The 22,858-nt window shown below is 40.2% G+C and overlaps 1 protein-coding gene across 4 annotated transcripts in view; it reads left to right on the top strand.

The window, feature by feature from the left end:
* The window catches only part of Atp9b (ATPase phospholipid transporting 9B (putative)), a 187,610-nt gene that overhangs the window by 89,580 nt on the left and 75,172 nt on the right, over positions 1 to 22,858 (top strand). For all 4 annotated transcript variants that reach the window (XM_038330411.2, XM_038330414.1, XM_038330413.1 and 1 more), the window contains exon 11: positions 19,258 to 19,418. In XM_038330411.2, the coding sequence (XP_038186339.1) occupies positions 19,258 to 19,418 (161 nt within the window). The remainder of the gene's footprint in view (positions 1 to 19,257; positions 19,419 to 22,858) is intronic.

Raw genomic sequence — 22,858 nt, 5'->3', positions numbered from 1 at the left:
TCATAATGGATCAATTTAATACGCTTTTAATTCCAAACAATATAAAGAAAAATGACTACTCTGAGTTTAGTCTCGGCCTCAGATGATGCATTTTCCTGTTGTTTGGGTGGAGGCAGATCATGGGATTTACCCTTCCTCCCAGCTGGCTGAGCACAAAGCCTGCATGGGGCAGGCGTCACCAGGTGGTGCTGAAAGAAGGCTGGACACGTCTCCTTGCTTCTTTAACAGTAGCTCAAGCTCCTCTGAGAACATTCCTGGATAACAAATGACAACAATCTAGAGGTGATTTATTACCTTATTTACTAAAACAAACAAGTGAGCCAGGCATGGTGGTGTTGTATACCTTTAATCTTAGCATTCTGGAAACTGAGGCAAGCAGATCTCTATGGGCTGCATATTTAGACCCTATCTAAAATCAGAACAAAACAATATTTCTTGAACATTTTTCATTATCTGTGTTATTTATGCTATTTGTATAATTTGATTTATGTGCTAGGTTGTAACTTCCCATTCTATTTTTTTCTGTTGTCTTGGTTTTTGTTATTTTTGTGATGCTGCCCAAGTATTCACCCACTGTTGGCCCTCTTCCTTTTTCCTCCATCAGTTTCATTTTAAAACTGATTTTACATTAAAGAAAAGGACCCAATTCTGAACCGATAATGTAACATAGAATTCCCATTCTTCCAAAAAGTCATGCCTTTGTGTACTTTAGGAGCAAATAAAGAGTAGCTAACTCTTCCTCCCTAAGAGAAAAATAAGCTACTCATAGAGTATAGAAACATCATGTGTCATTTTCTTAATGCTATAAAGTCGTGTTTCAAAGCACAATGGACTTCTCTTTGGCCTTACCTCTGTCATTTTTGAAGGTGGAAATTTTTGCTGGCCCTTGGTGTGTTTTCTTCTCATAACTATTGATCTGATTTATAGGTGAGTTTTAGTTGTTGCATATGGGTCAAGCCATCACTGCTGTTACTAGTTGATATAAAGCTGTTTATTTTCTGCATATGATTTTCAATATCACTTTATTGTATAGAAATTGCAATGAGTATTGTTTCCTACTAAATGGAATATAAATTGCCAGTCGTCTTTTTATGCAGTCTTCCCTCCTGAGACCCAAGGTTCTTTGAGGGTGGCTACAGAGGAAGCACAGTACTGGGTCCCCATTGTTCCAGTAAGAGTTCTCTCAACCTCTGGTGACTTTTATTGAGCCTTCATGACATGTGAATGAGGTTAGTGTGAGGCATTCTGCATACTTCTCATGTCAGAAATGCTCAGAATCATAATCAGAAGCTGCAAGGGAACCTGGGGTTTCAAGCATTAGTATAAAGAAACCACAGGGTTTGGTGCTCAGCTACTGAGCTTCTCAATAGATTTTTTAAAAATCTTAACAGTTGTCTTGAATGTTGAGGTGTGTGTATTTGTGTGTGTGCACATACACACACACACATTTTGAGACAGACATGAGTTTCATGAAACCTACACTGACTTCCAACTACTTAATCTTAGCCTGAGCAGGCCAGACTCTTGTTTTTTTTTTTTTTTTCCCTCCCTAGCACTAGTATTTTAAGCACAGAGAAGTTTGATTTTGAGGGATTGAATATTGTTGAGATCCAAGAAATAATTCTTTAGGGGAATTACAGCAGAGTTTAGAGATTAAGTGATGGGACATAGGAGCACAAATGTCCCCGTGTGACCTCCATAAGTGGGGGAGCTAATTAGAGAGACAAGTCCTGAGGATGGGTGTAGGCTCCTTTCTTTTGCAGGGCTCCTAGGGCTGAGGTGTGTAAACCATATAGTAGCAGTGTCTGCCCATGTCTCTGCATGATGGCATCCCTGTGGGAGTGCCCCAGTTCTTTCAAGCCAACCTTAGTTGGATGTCTAAGCCCAGGGAAGACCCCACACGCTCCAAAAACCATGCAAGCAAGAGTGCCATAAGCATCTGCTCTCCAGGAAGGAGCAGACTGGAGAGGAAAGCCCCAACATATATGACACTGTGGCTGTGAGGAAATGGTAAAGCTGAGCCACATGCCTGTGGCAGGACTGTAGACCAAGAGCGGTTGTCACATGATCATCAAAGACGGTCTTCTTATTACATGCCACAGGATTCCCCTCACCATCTCCTGGAACTTAGATGTAGGCTAAAGAAGCAGTCACTAAGGTCTGAGGTGATAAAAATTGCTAATTTTAATGAGTTTTCTTGGAATTTATGGAAATATCTAAACTAAACATCTAAGTCTGTCTTAGAAAATAGTATCTACTGACTTAAACTCCCAAACCTTTGGCTTGAGATAGAGAATTCCAGAACCATTAGAAATAATTCTGAATTTCCTCACTGAGGGTAGGGGGCTGGGGCTGTTGAAATCTTGGAATAGGTACTTTCTGTGGAGGTCATGCTGGGCCAAGGATAATCATGCCAGGAAACCCTCAGAAGCACACACTGCAACAGAAGGCAAACTGGTGAGTTGAACACAGATAAATTTCAGGAGTGTCAATTCCCAAGTGTCATATCCTGCAGTCTGATTGGAGCTTGACTTTCATGGGCTAAATGGACGTGGAGCTTGCCGTTTGGAGCACTCTGTGACCTTAGATTAACAGGACTTTGGGGCTGCAAAGACAGAAGTTACGTATTGGGAGATGAAGAGAGGGCAAGAAGTGATTTTTCTGAGGCTTTGGGTCAAGAAAGCACTATTTGGATTTACCCAAAAGATAAGGTGGCCATGTTGATAGGGAATGACAGTAACAGGGAGAAGGTGGAAGAACCAAGAAAGACAAAGAAGGTGGCTAATAGGCTCAACCCAAAGGAGCACATGAGAGATGACTGCAGGGAAGATGCAGGGAGCATGTGTGCATATCCCTCAAGTGGGAAGTGCGCTTGCTCAGTGTCATGGGTGAGAACACCTGAGACTTTTGTAAAATCTCAAGAATTTGGAGGAGACTGGGAGAGGAAGCTGGCAGCAGACATCTGAGAAGACTGACCATGGTGCTGAGTGCTTACAAAGTCTGTAGTGGGGCCTTCTCTAGCCACGCCTTACTATTCAGATGTAGTGGCAATGATGTGGAGTTGAGACTTAGCTGTAAGGGGAATGTGAGAAACTGGTTAAAATGCACTGAGGTCCAGGAACAGATCCTGGCATGTTCAGCAGTTTGGGGTCAGGTACAGCACTTGCAGACCTCCTGGGGAAGTGGCCCTTCAGTGATCCTGGGATTAGAGGCACTTATCTGGCATGGCATCCTCTGGGGATTGGGACTGCTTGGTACTCAGGTGACAGGGTTTTACAAAAGATGGGGGAGTATAGGCTGAAAAATGAAGACAAGCATCAGAGCCCCATGAGGTATGGCAGAGTTAATGTTCTAAGCAGAGGAAGGGTAGAAAATCCCTTTGACTAGCAAGTAAAGGAGTCTAGTAGAAAATTCACCAGTATTCCCAGATAGAGGAGTAGTCTGTTCAGATTGTGGAAACTTGACAGATGCTAAAGCTAAAATGACTGTCAGGAACAGAATACTCTTGATGGACTTCTTCATGAGTTGTATGCAGTCGACAAAAAACTAGCTTGTGTAGAAATCCCCACCCACCTGAGAAGCAAAAAGAAAGTGGGGTACAATTAAAGAAATGTAATGTGAATACTGAGAATAGAAGGAGAAGGAAGAACAGTGAGAGAAATTCTTGTAGTAGTCTGAAAACTTTCTGAAATTATGACAAACAGCAAACAGGAGACTCAGAAAACTACATCCAGGGTACCATGTCCACATAGCAGAAAACTAGAAAAAAAATCTTTTTTTTTTTTTTTTTTATTTTTCGAGACAGGGTTTCCCTGTAGTTTCTAGAGTCTGTCCTGGAACTAGCTCTTTTAGACCAGGCTGGCCTTGAACTCAGAGATCCGCCTGCCTCAGCTGGGATTAAAGGCGTGAGCCACCACCACCCGGCTAGAAAAAATCTTGAAGGAAGCTAGAAGGTAAAGGTCCTGGCTGAAGGGGCAGGAATGCTTTCCATCACAGCATGCTCTGAGAGGGAGATGTAGGACGTAAGACCCAGCTGCTGCCCCAGAAGTAGAAGTAATGCACAAGGAGAGCAGAGCATGAGGAGTTTGTCACTGAGGGAAATGCATGGAGTGAGTGTAAGGGAGAACAAACGGGACAGCACAGGTAGGTGCTGGACAGCATGGAGAACTAGCAGGACAGCACAGGTAGGTGCTGGACAGCAGGGAGAACAAACGGGACAGCACAGGTAGGTTCTGACAGCAGGGCAGTCTTGCAGGGCTAGGGATGAACCCCAGGGCCTGTGCATGGTATGAATGTGGTCATCCACTGAGCTAAACTCTCATTCCACCCCAAAAGTTACATGTATGCATTTGAGGGTGGCAGGGACACTAGGAAAAAAACTCCCTTGGTAAAGTTCCATCTCCAGAAGCCATGTGGAAAACTGCTTGTGTTGTGATCCCAGCCTTGAGGAGGCAGAGAATAGCAGGATCTCTGAGAGTTCCCAGGCTTAGCCTAATAGGTGAACCCCAGGACCCTGACTCAGAAAGCCAAATAGAAAACAGCTCTGGAGGAAGGACAATTGAGGTTGGTCTCTCGTCTCCAAAAGTAGTATGTACAAGACACCAAAGGATCTGAATTTTTTAATGTTTTCTCTGTTTTCCCTAAATGTATATGCACCAGCTATGTGCCTGGTACCCATAGAGGCCACCATGTGAGTTCTGGGAATCAAACCAAGGTCCCCTGCAGGAGTGGCCAGTGCTCTTGACCACTGAGCCATATCACTAACCCCAGGATCTATATTTTTAAGCTCCATAGGAGTAAAATATTTATCATTTGTTAAGTTTATTAACATCTTATTAACAGAAATTCTTTCAACCTGTCTTCTCCCAGTGCATCTCTCCCGGTGCTCTTATGTTATCTGCCATCTTGAAGCTGTCATGGCATCACTGAACTTCTTTCTTAGCTAAATACTTTAGTCCTCTAAGCTTCACTGTCATCCACCGTGACATCATCTGCAGCTTGGGCCATGTGATGACTGACACTGTACAGTTTGTTGTCATAAGACAACATAGAGCTCTTGTTGTAAAGCATCAGATTCTGTGAAAGTAGCTAACATAACCTGATATTTCATAAATTATTTTGTCAACTTTATACTTTCTCATTTCAGAACTACTCTTTACTTTGCAGCTGTGAGGACACTAAATCTACGTTTGCCCTTGTTTAGTATCCTCTAAGCTTCCACACATGACCAACACTCTTGTGCTGTTATGATGCATATACGCTACACTAGGAAACTTCTGGCTGACACTTGAATTTTGCTAATAAGAAAAAGCAATATATCTTGGTTTAATTTAATAATCATCAGATGTAGGGCTGTAGAGAACCAGTCTGCTATCTTTTCCCAAGGTGACTACCATCCTTCTGTCTAAAATGCTAGTTATTTTGGCTTATTTTTAAGGTTTTAAAGATTGAGTTAAATATGCATTCTTTTGTTTTGTGATATGTGTGTGTTGTATTTATGTTATTATAAACCTATGACATGAACACACCTGATGTGTGAGCTTCCTGGCCTAAGGAATATCTGGACCATATTTTGCCCACTTCTGAGTGTTGTGTAGTGCAGTGTTTACTCTTGGGGGCGGGGTACACCACCACCCAGCTCCCAAATAAATCACACACAGGCTTATTCTTACATAGAAATGCCTGCCCTTACCTTGACTTGTTTCTTGCCCACTTTTCTTAAATTATCTTGACTACTTTTTGCCTCTGGGCTTTTTCCTTTTCTTCTGTATATCTTACTTTCATTCTTACTCCAGGGGTGGCTGGGCGGCTGGCCCTTGACATCTTCCTCCCCTTGTTCTCTCTTTGCTCTTCCCCTTCCTTGATTCTCCTTCTATTTATACTCTCTACCTGTCAGCCCCGCATATCCTTGCTCTTGCCTCCCTATTGGCCATTCAGCCCTTTATTAGGACTATCAGATGGTTTCGACAGGCAAAGAATCACAGCTTTACCGAGTTAAACAAATGCAGCATAAACAAAAGTAATACATCTTTACATCATTAAACAAATTTTCCATAGCAAAAATAGTACATAAGTAACACACCTTAAAATAATATTCCCCAAAAGTGTTAGCCATCTTCTACAGTTGTGTAGGATTTCTTTGTTCATCCAAAGGCAAGCACTGACTGTGTGGCTTTTAGGTCATTATTTTCTCCTACTCTGTTGCTTGTAACCTTTTTTTCACTGAGATGAGCCACAGCCTTAGTCTTAATATGATCAATGGGTGAGTCTTTGCTTTTATGACTGCAGGAGTCTTCCTGACCCAGTTCCTGAAGACACTCCCTTATTTAAATGACCTGCTCAGTAAGCTTTCTGACCACCTGGTGGTGTTTTTATGTATAATGTGAGCAGGGACCAGGCTTCTTAGAGACCCATACCACTGTGCAGCGGCTGCTGTCCATGCTCAGTACAGCTCCATCGTGAGTTATTGCCATAGCATGATGATGCATGAGGCTCAAGGCCACCGTATATACTGGGCTATTAATGTATTCTGTGCTAAAACATTTTGAGACTGTAAGCAGGTCAGTTATAATTGCATTTCATCACCATAGAGCTTTGAAGAGAATTGATTTCATAATTAAGTCTTTAATCAATTAGCATTGTATACCTCTTTCAGTATTCATTATAATTTTGTAAAAGTTTCATACAATTTTGATTTATTTCTACTTGAAATTTTTTATTCTGCTTTAGTCATTATCTTTAAATTTTTTATTTTACGTTTTCTATTATATAAAAATAAAATTCTGAGCTGAGTTGGTGGAGTTCTTGCCCAGTATGCACAAAGCCCAGGGTTTGTTCTTCAAGCAAGTGTTATGCTCCTGTAACCTTAGCCCTCAGGAGATAGAAGGTTGTTCTCAGCTACATATGGAGTTTGAGGCCTGTGTGTGTGTGTGTGTGTGTGTGTGTGTGTTTAATTTCTCTTTGATAGCACATTTTATTTCCAAATTGCTTTTCCGGTAAGATGTTATAGTTAGAAACCTGACAGTGTTTAGATATTGACCACTCTCACTCTCAGATCATGTATTAAACAAGGAAGAAGGTAGTTGATTCCACAGTGATCTCATGCCTGCTTTTAGAATGCCCCTAATATCTCCTGTGAGCGTCAGTTTCCCAGCTTCTGTAATGAGAATATGTTTGAACCCTTGCCCTATTAATGGTACTGTTGGGGATGCTGTAAACATTTGGGACATTGGGGCCTAACTGGTCAGCTTCAGCAGGTAGGTACCAACCAGGGGAGAATCAACTGAAGGAGGAGGAGAAGGAGTTGCTAGGAACTGTGCTCTTGGTTAAAACACTCTGCCCGACTTATGGGTCAAGGGATAAGATGGGATGAAGTCAGGAAGGCTAACAGATTGTACAAAGGAGTGTTCTAAACTGGAAAGGGCTACTAGTTTGTAAATTTCTGGAGATCAAGAAGATAAAGAAATTATTAGTTTTATTGTTTGTTAAGCAGTGTAAACCAAAAATTAAGCTTATGAATTAGTTATTAGCTATCTATATGGAGTTAATGTTGTCAGAGGAATTTGGTTATCCATTTGATTTTTGTTTGACTTAAGCAATTTTACCTTCATTTTTCTCCATGGAACATAAACAGGTGAACAGCAGTAGTGGCCTAGCCCACCATGCTCTCTGTAGGAAAGCCTCGGGCTTCCTACTTGCTGCCTCTTCTCTCTTGTGTCTCCAACTAAAAGTAGTACCATGTTTCCCTTCTGGACAGGAAGCCTTTGCTGATGGCCTCTGAGATTTGAGCATCTCCTAGATCTTCCAAACCTTGAAGAGCAGTGTATGCTCTGCTATCTCCTTTATCCTGAGCACAGGTGTTTGTTGCTATTCTGACTTTTGCTCTCAGCCAAGGTGCTGAGGTCTCAGGAGACTCTCCCTAGAACTGGGCTGTTCTGGGGTTCAGCCATGAGCAGCATTCATCAAGAATTAGAACCTGTTGACTCTACATTGCCATAAGACAATTCACTAATTACTAGAATTTTAGCTCTTTTAGTTTAGGGCAACCTTTTTGTCATTATGTGGCATGCTTGTTTTTAACAGCTAATATGTGTAATTACATTTAAAATAAGTGCGCTCCAAGTGCTTTAACAGCATTTTGATATTGGTGCTGTGACCTAGCAGTTGTCTTCTGGTGGTTGAATAATTAATTTGTTTCTAAGAGCTTTTGAGTTTGATGGTTGCCTAACACAAGGGTTTCCTTGTGTAAGGGTTGCTGGCTCCCAGTGACCCTTTGCTGCCATCTGGTACAAATTCAAAGTGCTTCTGTCATCTGCTGCTAATTGCTGTCACCTGCACATTGCAGTCCCTCATAACTGAGACTCTAGGAACAAGACACTTGCCTTTTGGAGGGAGGTTCCTTGTGCACTTGCAGATGCACCCCTAAAAAGAAAGATGGGATTAATCCAGCAGTAACATTTCAGGTCAATTTATATTTTAATACCTAAAGTGTAAGAAATGGTTACCATTTTATGAAAGTGATTAATTCACTACATCCCAGTGGTTCTGTCTGTTTATGATTTGTTTTAAATGGCTCTGGTGCTTAGTAGCCTCTTTAGGCTGGCAGGATCGTTTGTGCATTTTCCAGAAGGCTTCTTTAATCCTCTCCCTAAGCTGATAAGCTTTCGACAGGGCACTAGCCTATAGCGCCATATTATATTAATGTATTTTACGTGTAATTTAGAGAACAAGAAGAATATCCTGATTTGAAGTCTAAACTGTCCCCTGTGGCACTGGCACAGCTGATAATCGTGAACGAGAAAGATGTGTATATCAAATAGTTTACAAAATGAAGCCAGCTGTGTTTCCCTACATACTGTGGCTTCCTGACATGCATCATTAAACCTTATTAGCTACTTCCTTTTACAAAGATTCTTGTAGTCTTGAACATTGCATATTAACATTTTCTGCCCCTCCAACTGGAAATTATTTGCTTTATTGTAGAGTGTCAACTTGCTCTAGTTTCTGATGCGTTCTAATTGGTACTTTAGAGTATAATCATCGTGAGATACCACGCCATGCATTTCTTTATTTGGAAATTAATACAGACCTTTTCACTTTATCTGTCAATCTGAACAACTTTTCACACAATCCCCAACTCTTGAGATTGCTTACAAGCCATTAAGTATGAAATGGTTCATAAAATGTCTGTAAAGACATAAAGTAACACAAAAATTTTGCATGGTTTAAAATAATGTTACATTTGCCAAGATACCAGCAATAAAGCTTTAGATAGTTTTAATAATAAAAGGATGATTAAAGAAGATGAAAAGTTTATTTAACCATATTACCCATATCATTTAAATTTTTCAGCAAATCTTCTTAATTCTGTTTTCCTTTCAAACCAAAACAATATAAAACATGAGGTGCTATGGATTTTGGAAGCTCAGGAACTGATTTAAAGTTGAGTGTTAGATATGATAACTTCCCTCCAGTCTTCTTCTCTTTCTTTGCTATTCTGTTATTGCCATTCTGCTGTGCTGCCTTAAAAATTAAAATGTTTACCTCTTATTAACTTGTAGTTAATAGCTACTTAAGCTGATGTGTGGGTGGGACAGAAAATGGCAGAACAGAGTTGTTCCAGATGATAGTAATTCTGAGGTGCTTCAAACACTGGCCAGCATTTTATATGTCCACATGTATTTTTAGTGTTATTATAAATAGGTGATACGTCTCTAATTGCCAGTAAACTTAATGAATTAACTGAAAGAATGTTCCTAGGTTCTAGTTTGGTGATATGTCAGGCATACACCTTCCGAGTCAGTGAGTGGCTCTTCATTCAAAAGCACTCTTGTTGGTTTTTCATAGTGATAGATGTCCTGGTGAACCAGGAGGGGAATTCTTCAGTGGTCCATACATTGCATATATTCAGTCACCCAAGAAATAGCAGGGAAGATTCAGACCCCACCCTTGGCACAGTGACAGCCATTTGAACTGGTTTTGGCAATCTGTGCCTTGCCTTTCCTTTTGAATTTCAGGGCACAGATGGGTTCTACCATAGCGCTGTGCAGATTCTTAGACTGTGAAGCCTGAAGAGCTAGACTCTATGGCTGTCATTATGCAGCCAGCCACTCAGAAGCTCCAGTATCACTCTGCGCCCTGCCAGTGCCCAGCCAGACCCTCAGGAGCTCCATAGTCCTCTCGCTCTTCCTAAAATGCTATGGCTCTGAATTAGCAACCTCAGCCGACTTAGCAAGGTTCCACCAGAGAAAACAGACATTCTATGGAAACCCAAAAATACATACCCTGCAACATATATATTTAGTGATTTCCTTAACAAGTCTTGATAGAGTTCAGAATTTTAATTTTGCAATCAACCTATTTAAAAGTACAAGACTTTTTTTCTATTGAGTAATATATTTTATAGCCATCATCTTCAAATGGATATTTAGGAGTAACTTTGAAGAATGTTCTAACAGACTCTCCCTTCAAGGAAGGATTCTTGCTACATAAGGTATCTACTACATAAGAAATAGACACACACTTGCACATCTGCCTTCCAGAATAAAAATGTGTCAGATAGTATCTTTTATATAGATGGACCTGTTAAAATAATGAAACAGGGAAAATTGAGAGTGCCTGTGTCTTAGAGAAGGCAGTGCTTTGACTGGTGAGCCTAGGACCTGCCAGTGCCCCATGTGTTCTCACTCCAGTGAGAGCATTTGACTGGTGAGCCTAGGACCTGCTAGTGCCTCATGTGTTCTCACCTCAGTGAGGGCGTTGCTGCCCAATGTCAGTGCTATTTCCCCATAGTAAAGATTAGGCCAGTGTTCTGCTTCTTAAACAAATGCAAAATGTAAGTAATATTTATTAAAACATTTACAAAATTGCCAAAATGAATTGCATGTGACCTGCTGCATGGGTACAGTTAAGACTTAGTTATTCATAGCCCAAAATATATAATAAACTTAAGATGGAAAAATCTACCATATATTATCAGATGCATGCACCCAAAAACCAAGGTGGGGGTTGCTTAACAGTGAAGAGGATTTTCCAAGAACAGCTATTATGGACTAAAGCCAAGCAAGCCAAAGAAGACACTGATTTCCAGGGCTGACCTGATGTGGCCATGAAACCCTGACTAAACGAACTGGGCATCTATAGAGAGAGTGTCGCAGAATAGAGCTATCTCAATCAGGATGAAGCTGGGATACAGTGCGCGTGGGTGCGCATGCACACACACACTTGTTTGTATGCTATATATAACACATTTTTTAGTTAAAAAGGAAGTAGCATTAATACATTATGTTGTTCATCAAAATTATTCATTCCATTCTGACTTTAAAAAGAGGAGTACCCTTTGTCCTTTGATTCCTGGAATCTCTGGAGAAAATATGTCGCATTGCCTCACAGGCCTGGCCAGTGAAATACTAGCACTGCCAAGTGACGTTTTGATCGTGTTTGCACATATCCTTAAATGACTGCCAAAAATTTATTCTAGAGTAACATTTTTACTAAGGTGAAATTGAAACTAAAGAATCTTTGAATAATTCAGAAACTCTAGAAAACTCAAGATTATTGAGTCTTTGTATGTCATTAATAACAGTAAATGTCAATTAATGGGGTGGGGGAAACCTGCTTCTAATTTTAAGCTCCATGACAAGAACATTCTCTGTGTAAGATGTAAGAATTAGGTGTAGTTTACAAGTTTCATTTAGTTAAACTAAATTGCTAACTAAATACTTGACCTACCAGCTACTAAATGATACTGAATACTGAGTGAGGTGTGTGGTATCAGTGGATAGCATAAGATGTTTGAAGTGAGTATTTTAAGTTGGTGGATGATATGGTAAAAACCATTTAAAACTGAAAGCTTTCTATGTTGTTACCACAAAAAAAAAATCAGATATCTGTATTCAGGGTGTTCAGCCATTCTGCAGACTCCAGCTGCACTTGGCTTACACCCTATAAAGCATTTTGTGTGTGTCATTGGCGGGGTGGGTTCAGATCTTTAATAGGATTTATTCCTTATAATGGTAGATTATCATTCAGAAACCTCTCCTGCCCATATAATCCAGAGTGTTAAAGCCTATCAATTCTGTCCTGAATTGTGCATGATAAGAAGATATTTAGGTCAACTCTGCTGTCAAAAATAAGTAAATCTATGTGGCTGCTGTACTGAGCTGCTGGTTCGTAGGTGATGCCACGCTAGGAGAGCAGAACTCCAGAAGACTCTGTGCCAACCTGGAGCACCCTCTGCTGGCAAAGCCTTGCCATGCCACACACTCACTTTTGCTTCTTCCTACTCTTAGAACATGGGCATGATGAGTAATGGCATGCCAGCATGAGCGCGGTGCTGAGAGTATTCAAAGCTAGAACTTGAGTGAAGGTGAGAACTAGCCTTAGGACTTAGTCTCCTTTCACATGGCGTTAAAAACTACTGCAGCTGTGTGTAATATGACCAGAAGGAAGGGCATATCTTATTACCCAGTGCTAGATTTCAATATCCTTTGTGTATATAAAGTAACATTGAAACTTCCAGATACATCTTTTACACATTCCCCTTATTCATTTTTGTTTTAAACATGATTTTGACTTGTCACAATTGAAAAATTTTGAAATCTATAATTTTAAAAAAGCTAACATGTTAACACCATTGTATTGTCTTATACTTTTAGCCTTTTTATTATATTTTAATACAGATTTTAATGTAAATAAAGACTGCCAATCTGCAGACAGCAGGATTAGCCTATCTATCTCTCGTGAACATACAGAATCAGCACAAGCTTTTCAAAAGCAGACCTGAGGCTTGACACATGCATGGGCACATGCACTTGGCAGCTGTACTGCTTTCTGGTATTGCTGGAAGTTATGAAGAATGTCTTAGAGAGTGGAGTATGTTAGGAGAGGCCAGAGCCAGTGTGTAAAGGACAGCATTTTGAGAAGATGAACGAATACCACAGTGCTCTTCAGGCCAGTAGTGAGTGTAGCTGCAGGAACCAGCAGACAGTCATTCACAGTGATGAAGCCATGTCACAGTGTGCATCATTCTTCCCACCAGGGGCCAGATGGGGCTTAGCTTGTATCATTCAGCTTTCTAGCCACTTGGAAGCCTTTTGTCTCCTAATTATGTTTCTCCTTGAGTGTTTAAAGACATTTCACTCCTTTGTTTGGTACCTGATGCTTGCTTATACTGGTATGTTTTTGTTTAGATCAAAAAAATACGATGATCCCCTTTCCTTGTGTGTGTGTTTATACCAGTGGAGGCCAAAGTTGTCATCAAGTGTTGGTCCCCATCACTTTTGAAGCAAGTTTTCTCAAGGAGCCCAAAACACACCGATTCTACTTCTCTGCTGGCCAGAAGTTCTCCTGCCTCTCCCTTCCCAGCAGAGAGATTACACAACTGTGCTGACACACCCAGCTTTTATGTGGGTGCTGGCAACTGAGTTCAGGGCCTTACGTTCACGCTTACATTTTGCACTTTACCAACCTAGCAGTCTTCCCAAGGCATCCCCCCCCATTTTCTTTTTTAAATGTAAATAACCAAGGAAAAAACATTTTGTATAACAAAGACAAGATAAAACCCTAAATTTTGAGTGAAGAATAGTCAAATTTTATTTGTAGATAAAGAACATGTGTTATGAATTATTGTTTCCTAGTAGACCTGAATGTCTTACATAAATACAGAGTGTGATATTTTAAGTTAAGGTAAATATACTGTAATATTAAGCATTGTCACACTGATACTTATTTAGAGAGCTTTTAAAGCACATATTATTGAGCCAGTAGACAATAATGGCCCAAAGAAGCCCTTCTTATTTCGCAGATCACTGGGGCGGCAACAGTAATAGTCAGCTACATCGTCAGCGTGGCCAGCTGCATGACTGCAAACAGTTAAGACTTAGTAGTTCATATCCCAAAATGAATAAGTAAACAAACTAGAGGTGCCAAAAAGCTACCTCATTATATCAGTTTCTTAAAGCGATAGCTTCAATAAAGAAAACAAGACAAAAACCTTCTGCTAGTAGTTTGAGCTCCATGATAGGAAGTTACTGATGTCAGATTTGGGGATTAAATGTTATGCACAACTTTCATTTATTTAAATACAAATGCAGGTCTTAAAAATAGCTTTTTTTCTACCTTCTTAATATTGGACTAAACATGATAGTATAGGCTAATTTCTTTCAAAGATATTGAAATGGAATATTTCTTTTATTGGAATTTCTTTTATTAGGTTCATGGTAGTTTTATAACAGTGTTCTACTACATCTGAATGAAGAGGCAATATTAGTCCAAAGAAACTGGTAAAAAGATATTAACAATTATAGATTCCTCCTTAAACGTTTTGTTTAAAGATAAACTCATGTTCATAGATTCTCAGATGAATGAGACATCTCTTTTCAGACTGCACTTAATTCATAGGGAAGACAGGGCAGATTAAAACATATAGTTTTTTTCAGGGTGTAAACTGGATCTTTGAAGTTTTGTGATTTTTTTTGAAATACTTGCATGTAAAGAGTGAGTACATGCGGATCTTAGTGGATTGGTAAGAGTGCTGTAGTATTTCGATTCTTCTAACCTAGGGATGATGTTACCAGCAGTTGCTAATACTTCAGACCTGTGTTTCATGTAATGCTTTAAAAAAATGGGTAGAACCTAAGGTTTTATAACATACTGCTTTTGATCCAGTTTGGTGTGCACATTGATTTCTTAGGAACTTAGTCTGTACGAGTACTGTTAACTTTGAGATGGATGAGGTGGTACTGTTCTACAGAGATAAGGTCCAATTCTCATTCGTCCATGTGTTCATTTAAAAAAAAAAAACTCACTGATCTTTTCTTGATTAAGCAGGAGAACACCGTATTTACCCTTTATTGTTGGTATAAACCATTATTTTACTGAGAACCATTAGCTATTTAAAACTTGGTACATAAATTAAAGAGGAGCTAAATGGATTTGTGATCGTTGCCATTAGTAGCATTTTAGATTATCCAGGCAATTATTGTGCTCATTATCCTAGAACAGCCCCTTTGCAGAGCCGTTGTGGTTGTCTTAGGCATTATGCACAAATTTCCCCTTGGAGATTAAATTTTCCAGTAGCGTATTTAATTTTGTTATCACAAATAAAACAAATATTATGACAAGTAGAAGAAAATTTGCTTTACTAATATAAGAACTTACAGTAAATGTTGAAAATTACTTTCTAGAGTATTTAATTTACCTTTTCTCATACAGTCATAATTACTTAAAGTGATTAATAATGTATCTTAAGTATAAAAAAGGCTTTACAGTCATTGCAGAAGGTCTGACTTGTTCAGGTATTTAAGAAATTCTTTAATAATGGCGAAATACACATCAGAGCTGAAGATGACACTTTGTAGAATCTGTAATTTTGTACTTGCTTTTCTTTTTTTTTTTTTTTTCTTTTTTCTTTTTTTGGTTTTTCGAGACAGGGTTTCTCTGCAGCTTTTTTTTTAGAGCCTGTCCTGGAACTAGCTCTTGTAGACCAGGCTGGCCTCGAACTCACAGAGATCCGCCTGCCTCTGCCTCCTGAGTGCTGGGATTAAAGGCGTGCACCACCACCGCCCGGCTTGCTTTTCTTTTAAGTCCATCTTTTCTTTTTGAGTCCATCTTAGCCTCTAGATGGAGAAACTTTTAAAATGTTGCAGAGAAATGGAATATAAAAAGATAAATAATTGAAAATGTTTTTGCTTTTTAAAACAAGCTAGTATTGAAAATGTCTTTTCTTAATTCTGCCCTTTCTTAGAATTAACTAACGTCAAGACTGCCAGTCCAGTCCAGGAAGGGCAGGCAAGGCACCCTGAAAGAACGTGAGGAATACTGTCCTGTTATCTGGGGGAGGATGGCCTCTGACCATTCTGTGCCCGTCTTCATTACCTTCTTCTCCCTAGAAGGGAGCATTTGGTTGGCTTCAAAATTGATATCCACTGGTTGGCAGTCATCTACATCTGTCTTGGTCAATTAGAAAGGTATTAATGCCTTGAATTATCTGCATATCCTGTGCATGGGCTGCTTTTAGGCTTTCCATCCTCTGTGTGGCACTTTTTCAAAGGAAACTTTGTATTCATTTCTTAGAGGTTGTGCAAGCTTTTGGTCTTTGACTGCTATGATGCAGGGGAGAGTGTGAGAGGTAGTGGTTATGCATTTCGCAAGACAGTAATTCTTTATTTTATTACAAAAAAAGGCCAACTCTGGAAGGCCAGATTAAATCATTCCTTTCACTTTTTAATGGGATTTGGATGAATAGAGTAAAATATGCACTTTGCATTCATTGATAGCATCTTTAGGTTGAGGTAATTGAGTCTTTTTTCCCTGACTGAATGAATAATGACTTCATCTGATCCTCAGTGAGGCCTGAAACTTAGAGCGCCTTTGTCACAGCAGAGAGATCTGGGCTTTGAAACAGGCTCTACTTCCCTGGCTTAATTTTTCTTCATTTTAATCCAAAACCCTATTTTTCTCAATAATTCAAGCATAAACTACGTAGTAGTGAAGTAGCGGAAATCGCCTGGTATTTGTCCTCCTTGTGCTGCTTTTTAAGTGGAGCTGATAAATCAGCCACTGAGGTCTGAGCTGCTTGGTTCTCAAGAGGGGGAAGCAGTGCTGGGGACTTGTCAGGACTCCTGAATACCATTCCTTTCAGAGTGCTCACTCTGTAGGGAAGCAGTCCTCACTGTTCTGGTGCAAGACCTGAAGATGGGAGGGCTCCCTCATGACTCCCTGGGCTCTAAGGCAGTCTGCTGCTGAGAACTGGGCACATGGAAAGCTGGGAGTCTTCAGTACCCAGAGTTTCTGTTGAAGTGAGTTGCAGTGTGCAGAGGAGTCTGTGCCAAGCCATGTCCTGTTTGTCACTAAAGAAGTGAGGTGACACCTGTGTGAATCTGGCATGTAGTTTTTGTTTGAAATTTCCTTGATTAGGAGGATTTTTTTTGGTCATTGTGGGGCAGGGAGCTCAAAGTGCATGCCTCAGATGCACTAGGCATGCCCACCAGGGCAGAGAGGAGCCACCTGCAGCCCTGGGGCACAGGTGTGCTTCAGATGCCAATTCTTCTGGGTTCTGTGCAATGGCCATTTTGTTTCTGTAGTGTTTACCAACGTAGTTCAAACAGAAACCTGGACAGAGAAGAACAATGTGTTTGGATATTTCTCTTTCATAAGACAGAGTACCAGCATTCATTTTGTTTTTCTTAGTAGACTCTTTCTTGCAGGTAAAAAGGAATTCTCATAATTAACTCATTTTCATAACTTTAGAGTCTAGCACAAGGTGTAGGAGGCATGTAATTACTTGTTTAATTAGTTTTCTTTACAATTGTACTTAATGAACTTTTGGGAAACTTGATTTTTTTCTTTCTAGCAGTTGCTTCTTAGGGTCTCCTAAGAGTTTGTGGCAAATATTAATCAAAACTAGATTTAAACTAAATTATGAAATATGGGAAAAGCTAATTTTTTAAGGCACTGTAGAATAAACCACATTAGCTGAGCTAGTTCTCAAACCTTTACATTTGGGAGCTAGAGTTTTATTTTGCTTTTTTTTCTTTTTTTTTTTTCTTGGTTTTTCGAGACAGGGCTTCCCTGTAGTTTCTAGAGCCTGTCCTGGAACTAGCTCTTGTAGACCAGGCTGGCCTCGAACTCAGAGATCCGCCTGCCTCTGCCTGGGATTAAAGGCGTGCGCCACCACCGCCCGGCTTTGCTTTTTTTTTTTTTCTAATTAAGATTTTGGCAATCATTTTTCTTTCCCTTTCCATTTTCCATTTCTCTCTCTCTCTTCTTTTTTTTCCCTCTCACCCCTGTTTCTTTCCATTTTCAAAACTAGTGCCAGATTCAGAGAAAGTTGAGGCGGGCAGAGAGCTGCTTAGCCTGGGAGCACTGCTCTTCTTGCCACCTGAGTCAGGTGCACCCAGTTCAGTTCTGCACCCATTACGAGGCCACACTGGGCAGAGGCTGTGACCTCACTCGGTATTACGTGTGTGCCCAGTAACCTCCAGCTCCCTTAGTCTATGGATAGTTACATGTTCTAGAAGAGTTTGGTGCTGGGCCAGATGCAGTGGCTTATGCCTGTTTTTCAATATTTGGGAGGTAAAGGAAAGAAAGAAGATCAGTGTTGAAAGTTAGCTTAGTCTGTGTAGGGAATTCAGGTCTGCCAGGGCTACAGAGCAAGGTCCTGTAAAAATGGTAAATAAAAAAAAATGTTCTTCCGAGGCTAGTCCCCAGAGTCCCACAGGCTTTCTGAAGAGCCTGGATGGAAAGGTAATTGTAGAGCCGTGAATACAGCACACCTGCTGCGCTCTGTGGGCTACTGCTGGCTCCTTATTCTACAGTAATAAAGCTGGAGGCCCTTTCAGGATCACGCCTCTCCTGCCTGCATACTCTACTGCACTTTGTCTTTATGGGTGACTTAGGGAGAAGCCAAGAAATTGCCAGAGCTCAAGATTGGAGTTACACATTTCAGAAGAGCCGGGTTTGTGTTCTCTTTGCTTTAGGTTAAGGGCTGATTGGGTGCCAGTTGTTTCCAAAATCAAGGGGAAATAAACTGCTTTCTTTGATATAATTTTCCATACATTTATGTGCTCAGCTAGTAATCAATCCAGAGTGAATTTCTGTGTAGTATATTACCCTGGAGGAATCAGACGTGTGGGACTTGGATAAATCAAGCAGATTCTAATCCTAAAGTGACCTCCAGGCTTGGCCTATTTTTGTAAGTTCTTCCAGAGACTAGCAGAAAGGCAGACTCACACACTGTCTGGTACCTGGGGACTCTGCAACTGAGCGGAAGGTGTTGAGAGATACTTTAATGATAGTGGGGATGCTTGTGTGGTCTGACGTACCACGGAAGATGGACTGTTTTGCTCACAGAGGAGTTTGATGCAGGACTGGGAATGGAGAAGGCCACCCATGCCCTGCTCTTATAATTCTTGATCTTGCTGTAATGGTTGGTATCACCTATCACCCACACAGTGGCTCTAACTGTGCTAGCTGAGTTGTCTGCTCTGCTCTACTGTTTTACCAGCAGATTCTTTCTGAGAATGTTCTACAGGTTACAGTACATTTTCAAAATCTCAAAATTTTCTAAAATTCTACCTAAATCCCTAAGAGGTTTGTCAAGAGAAAATTAAATGTTTTGTATTGCATTATTATAAAGACTATTAAAATCTTTCGTTTTCTCAAGTCATCATCTTCATGTATTCTGATAAGGATACTAAGAATGGGGGCAGCTTGAACCATGTATTAATGCTATGCTTTCTTCTTCTTCTTCTTCAGGTTGGTTTGCTGGACCTTGAACTCAATCAGCTGACAAAGGCACTATTTCTGGCTTTAGTTGTTCTTTCTGTGGTGATGGTAACCTTACAGGGATTTGCAGGTCCATGGTACCGTAATCTTTTTCGGTTCCTCCTACTCTTTTCCTACATCATTCCCATAAGGTAGGTTTAAAATTAGAAAATGTCTCTTTGATAATGTATAATTTTGCTGAAATTGTTTTCTCTTGTGAAAGAAGTTATCCAATCAAAGCTGTAGAGGAAGAATGAGCCAGGAACCCAGGTGAATATAGCCAGTCATCTATAGAAGTGCAGTTTGAGACATGACTAGCTTTGCTAGCATACTTTAGAGAGAGTTTAATAATGTGGTCTTAACAGTTGGAAGACACCTCTTGTTCAAACATAAATCTAAGGAGAAAATCTTTACAAATTGCTTGTTGCTATTTTATGCCCAGTTCTCTAGGGCCTACATGCATTGCTGGCATTTAAAAGTTTAAAAAGCCAGGCCTAGTAGTGTGGGCCTGTAATCCTTAGCTGTAGTTAGGATGCTAAGGCCTGGCTGCATTGCAAGATCCTCTCTCAAAAAACAAGGTCCTTGCTTTTTAAAGGAGGCTCTGATAGATGGTTCAGGCCAGGTAATGTGCTGACTAAGGCACTCTTTGATAGGAACTGTTTTTCAAAATAATCAGTATAATGAGATTGATACGTAAACAGTTAATATTCAATACCTATTTAAAGACTCATTATAATGTGAACAGCCACAAAAAAAAGAAATCTTTTTCAAAGATACCCTTAGTGTGTTTGTGTGTCTGTTTACTTATATAAAAGACTGAGAATTTTCATATGAATAAACCTTGTGAATCATGAATGAAGTCTGAATCTGGACTAACCATCATTTGTAATATCAGTTAAGGTGACTGTGTTACAGACAATGAGGCTCTTGTATGCCACTGCCATTAGAATACTGAATCAGTGCTCATGTGGACAGTCCGCACTTTCTGACACAGTCTCAAAGCCAGCCAGCTCAAAAACTTTTGACCTTGGGAAGGATAAGCAAGTACTAGATTATTGTTGTTGAACAAATTCTGTCTCCAAGCCTTGCCTGATACTTAGGCCAAACTTGCCTTCTCTCACCTCTTGAAGAAAACTATTTGTATAGTAATCTCCTCACACATAGCAGTGCTGGCTACTCAGTTACCCACAGTTAGTCCTTTGTCATCCAGGCGTCACCTAAGTGCACTCCTCAGGCCTGAGAAAGGTCGGAAGGTCCCACCTTGCAGCTGCAGGTGCTTGCTGTTCTGTCAGTATCTGCATGCAGTTCTTTGTGAGTCTGTGCTGATGCCTGTCTTTTTTGTTGACACTCCTCTCCTCCAGTAAGCTCCAAAGGGATATGGACTGTGTGAACAATTGGCTTTGTATCCAGTACCAGAACCAGGTGGCACAGTGTGCAAGAAGGGCTCCTGTACATACCTGATTTCAAAAATTATTTACGTACAAATCATCATAGATACCATGTATACTCACATTGAATACTATAAGTGAACTCAAGGGCAGATCCTTGTCCCCAAAGACCCATCAAGTAGTCCAATAACCAGAGTGTAAGTGTGATGTCACATGTCTCTGTTATTCTGCAGTTATGACAGAATTTATTCAGCTATGCAGATTCTTCAGGTTTTCTTAGTTGGTGCCCTTTAAACCTACAGATTGATACCACCCTCTGTACTATCCACCACTTTCTTCTAGCTTCTTCACCATCTACCTCCTCCTCCTGCCTTCTCCAGCATCCACTGCCCTCTCGTGCCTTCTCCAGCCTAGTGTCTTTCTTTCCACTGTCTGTTTCCCCTCCATTTACAGATTTCCCCTTGCACATACCCACTGTCGCTGGACACCAGCTGAAGAGGAAACATACTTGTTCAGAGTAAAAAGAATGTGTCCCCTGCTTAGGAACTCCAGCTTAGGCTAGTTGCACAGTAGTGCCCAGTTCTGAAAGGGAGAGCTACTCCTAGACCAGGCTTCACAGGTCCCAGACAGAGGCTAAACTATACCCACTTTAAGAGATTAGAATGACAGGCTTTTTCATCTGAGCTTAATGACAACATATTTCAGGACTACATTGTTATTGTTTGCATGTTGTGGTCAGTTATAAATATCCATGTGTGTTTAGAAGCATTTGTTTCCTCTGGAGTGAATTGTACACGTCATTAGATGGGTCTCTTGGGATTTTAAAAATCATCTCTATGTTTCCTGTTAAAGGAAATATCCCAACTTTTTAAGTACATCTCTTACCATGGTTTTAGTTTCTTTGGTATTTTAAAATACTTACTTACAAAATGATGATAACACCATGCTGTCTACAATCTTTCGTGCTCTGGTTTTTCAGTAAGCAGGTTTAGCATCTTCAACCAGGTGTGCAGAGCCTGACTAGACAGTGTTGTAATCTCACCTCTCCTCAACTTCCCATGAACAACTACTTTGTACTGCACACCTGGACCTGCAGTTGTACAACTTAGCAGAAGGAAGGAGAGTTAGACTGTGAAAAGCACAGGCAGATTATTTAGAGAATTGTGGTTTATTTTTAATGAAAACTAGTTTGTTTTCTTATTGCTGTGTTTCCATAAAATTAGGATAACAATTCATTTTAGAATTTAAAGGTGCTTTTGGACTTTTAAGTATGTGTTATTTTGCAAAACATGCAAATCTAGGAAGTAAAGTACTTTTTCTTTTTGTGTCCTAAGAATCAGAAAGCTTTCAATTTTATAGAAGTTAAGAATTTTAATAAAAGTATTAAAAATTAAATTTATTAAAATAATTTTAAAGCAAAATAATTTTAAGCTACTTGATAAAATTTACATTGTCTTTTTTGTTTGTTCTATGGGGTTTTGAGATCACTTTTAATTACATTTCTGTCATTCCATGATAAATATTACATGATATAGCTTACGTTTTATGATTCTACAATGAACATGTATCCCTTCAATCTGTGCATGCCTCCGAACAAAGAAACCAGCACGTTCTTAGCACACTGTCAGCATGTGTAGGACCCAAGAGATGTCTTGGGTCAGGTTTTTGCTGTTCCTTGTGTGTTCTCCCCAGATGGTTTAAAATGCCCCATGTTTTAATCGATCATCCAAACTGACTTCTCAGAGCTGAGTCAAAGAGACTCTGACTTGTGCATAAGGCATCCATGAGCAAGAGTGGCAAAAATGCTGTGGACAAAGAGATAATTATATCCCTTCTGAGGCACTTGAGAACCTCTTGTACAGGCGGTGTCTTTTCTGGAGCACTGAACTGCAAGGGCTGCTTGCTAGTTGCAAGAGACAATTTCTCTTTCATTTTGCTTCTGTCACCGAGTCAGCACATGTGGGAGGCTTTTCAGCAAAATGCCAAGGGTGGCAGGCTGAAGATTAGATGGCACAGGTCCTGTCCAAGTCCTCACCCTGAAGGCTGAAATAGCAAAGGTGTCAGTTGCATTGGTGCAGCAGTCCTGCCAGGGTTGGCAGTGAGTTCGCACTGAAGCAAATTCCTCAGCAGTCTCTAGAACTTATTGTCGGTTCCGGGACATTTTATTTGTGTTCTTGTTCAACAACCTTTCTCCCTGAGATGGG

This window comes from Arvicola amphibius, chromosome 5 (genome assembly GCF_903992535.2).
Source record: "Arvicola amphibius chromosome 5, mArvAmp1.2, whole genome shotgun sequence".
Taxonomy (NCBI): Eukaryota; Metazoa; Chordata; class Mammalia; order Rodentia; family Cricetidae; genus Arvicola; species Arvicola amphibius.
The sequence above is the reverse complement of the archived record's forward strand: the minus strand, read 5'-3'. Positions and strand labels throughout refer to the sequence as shown.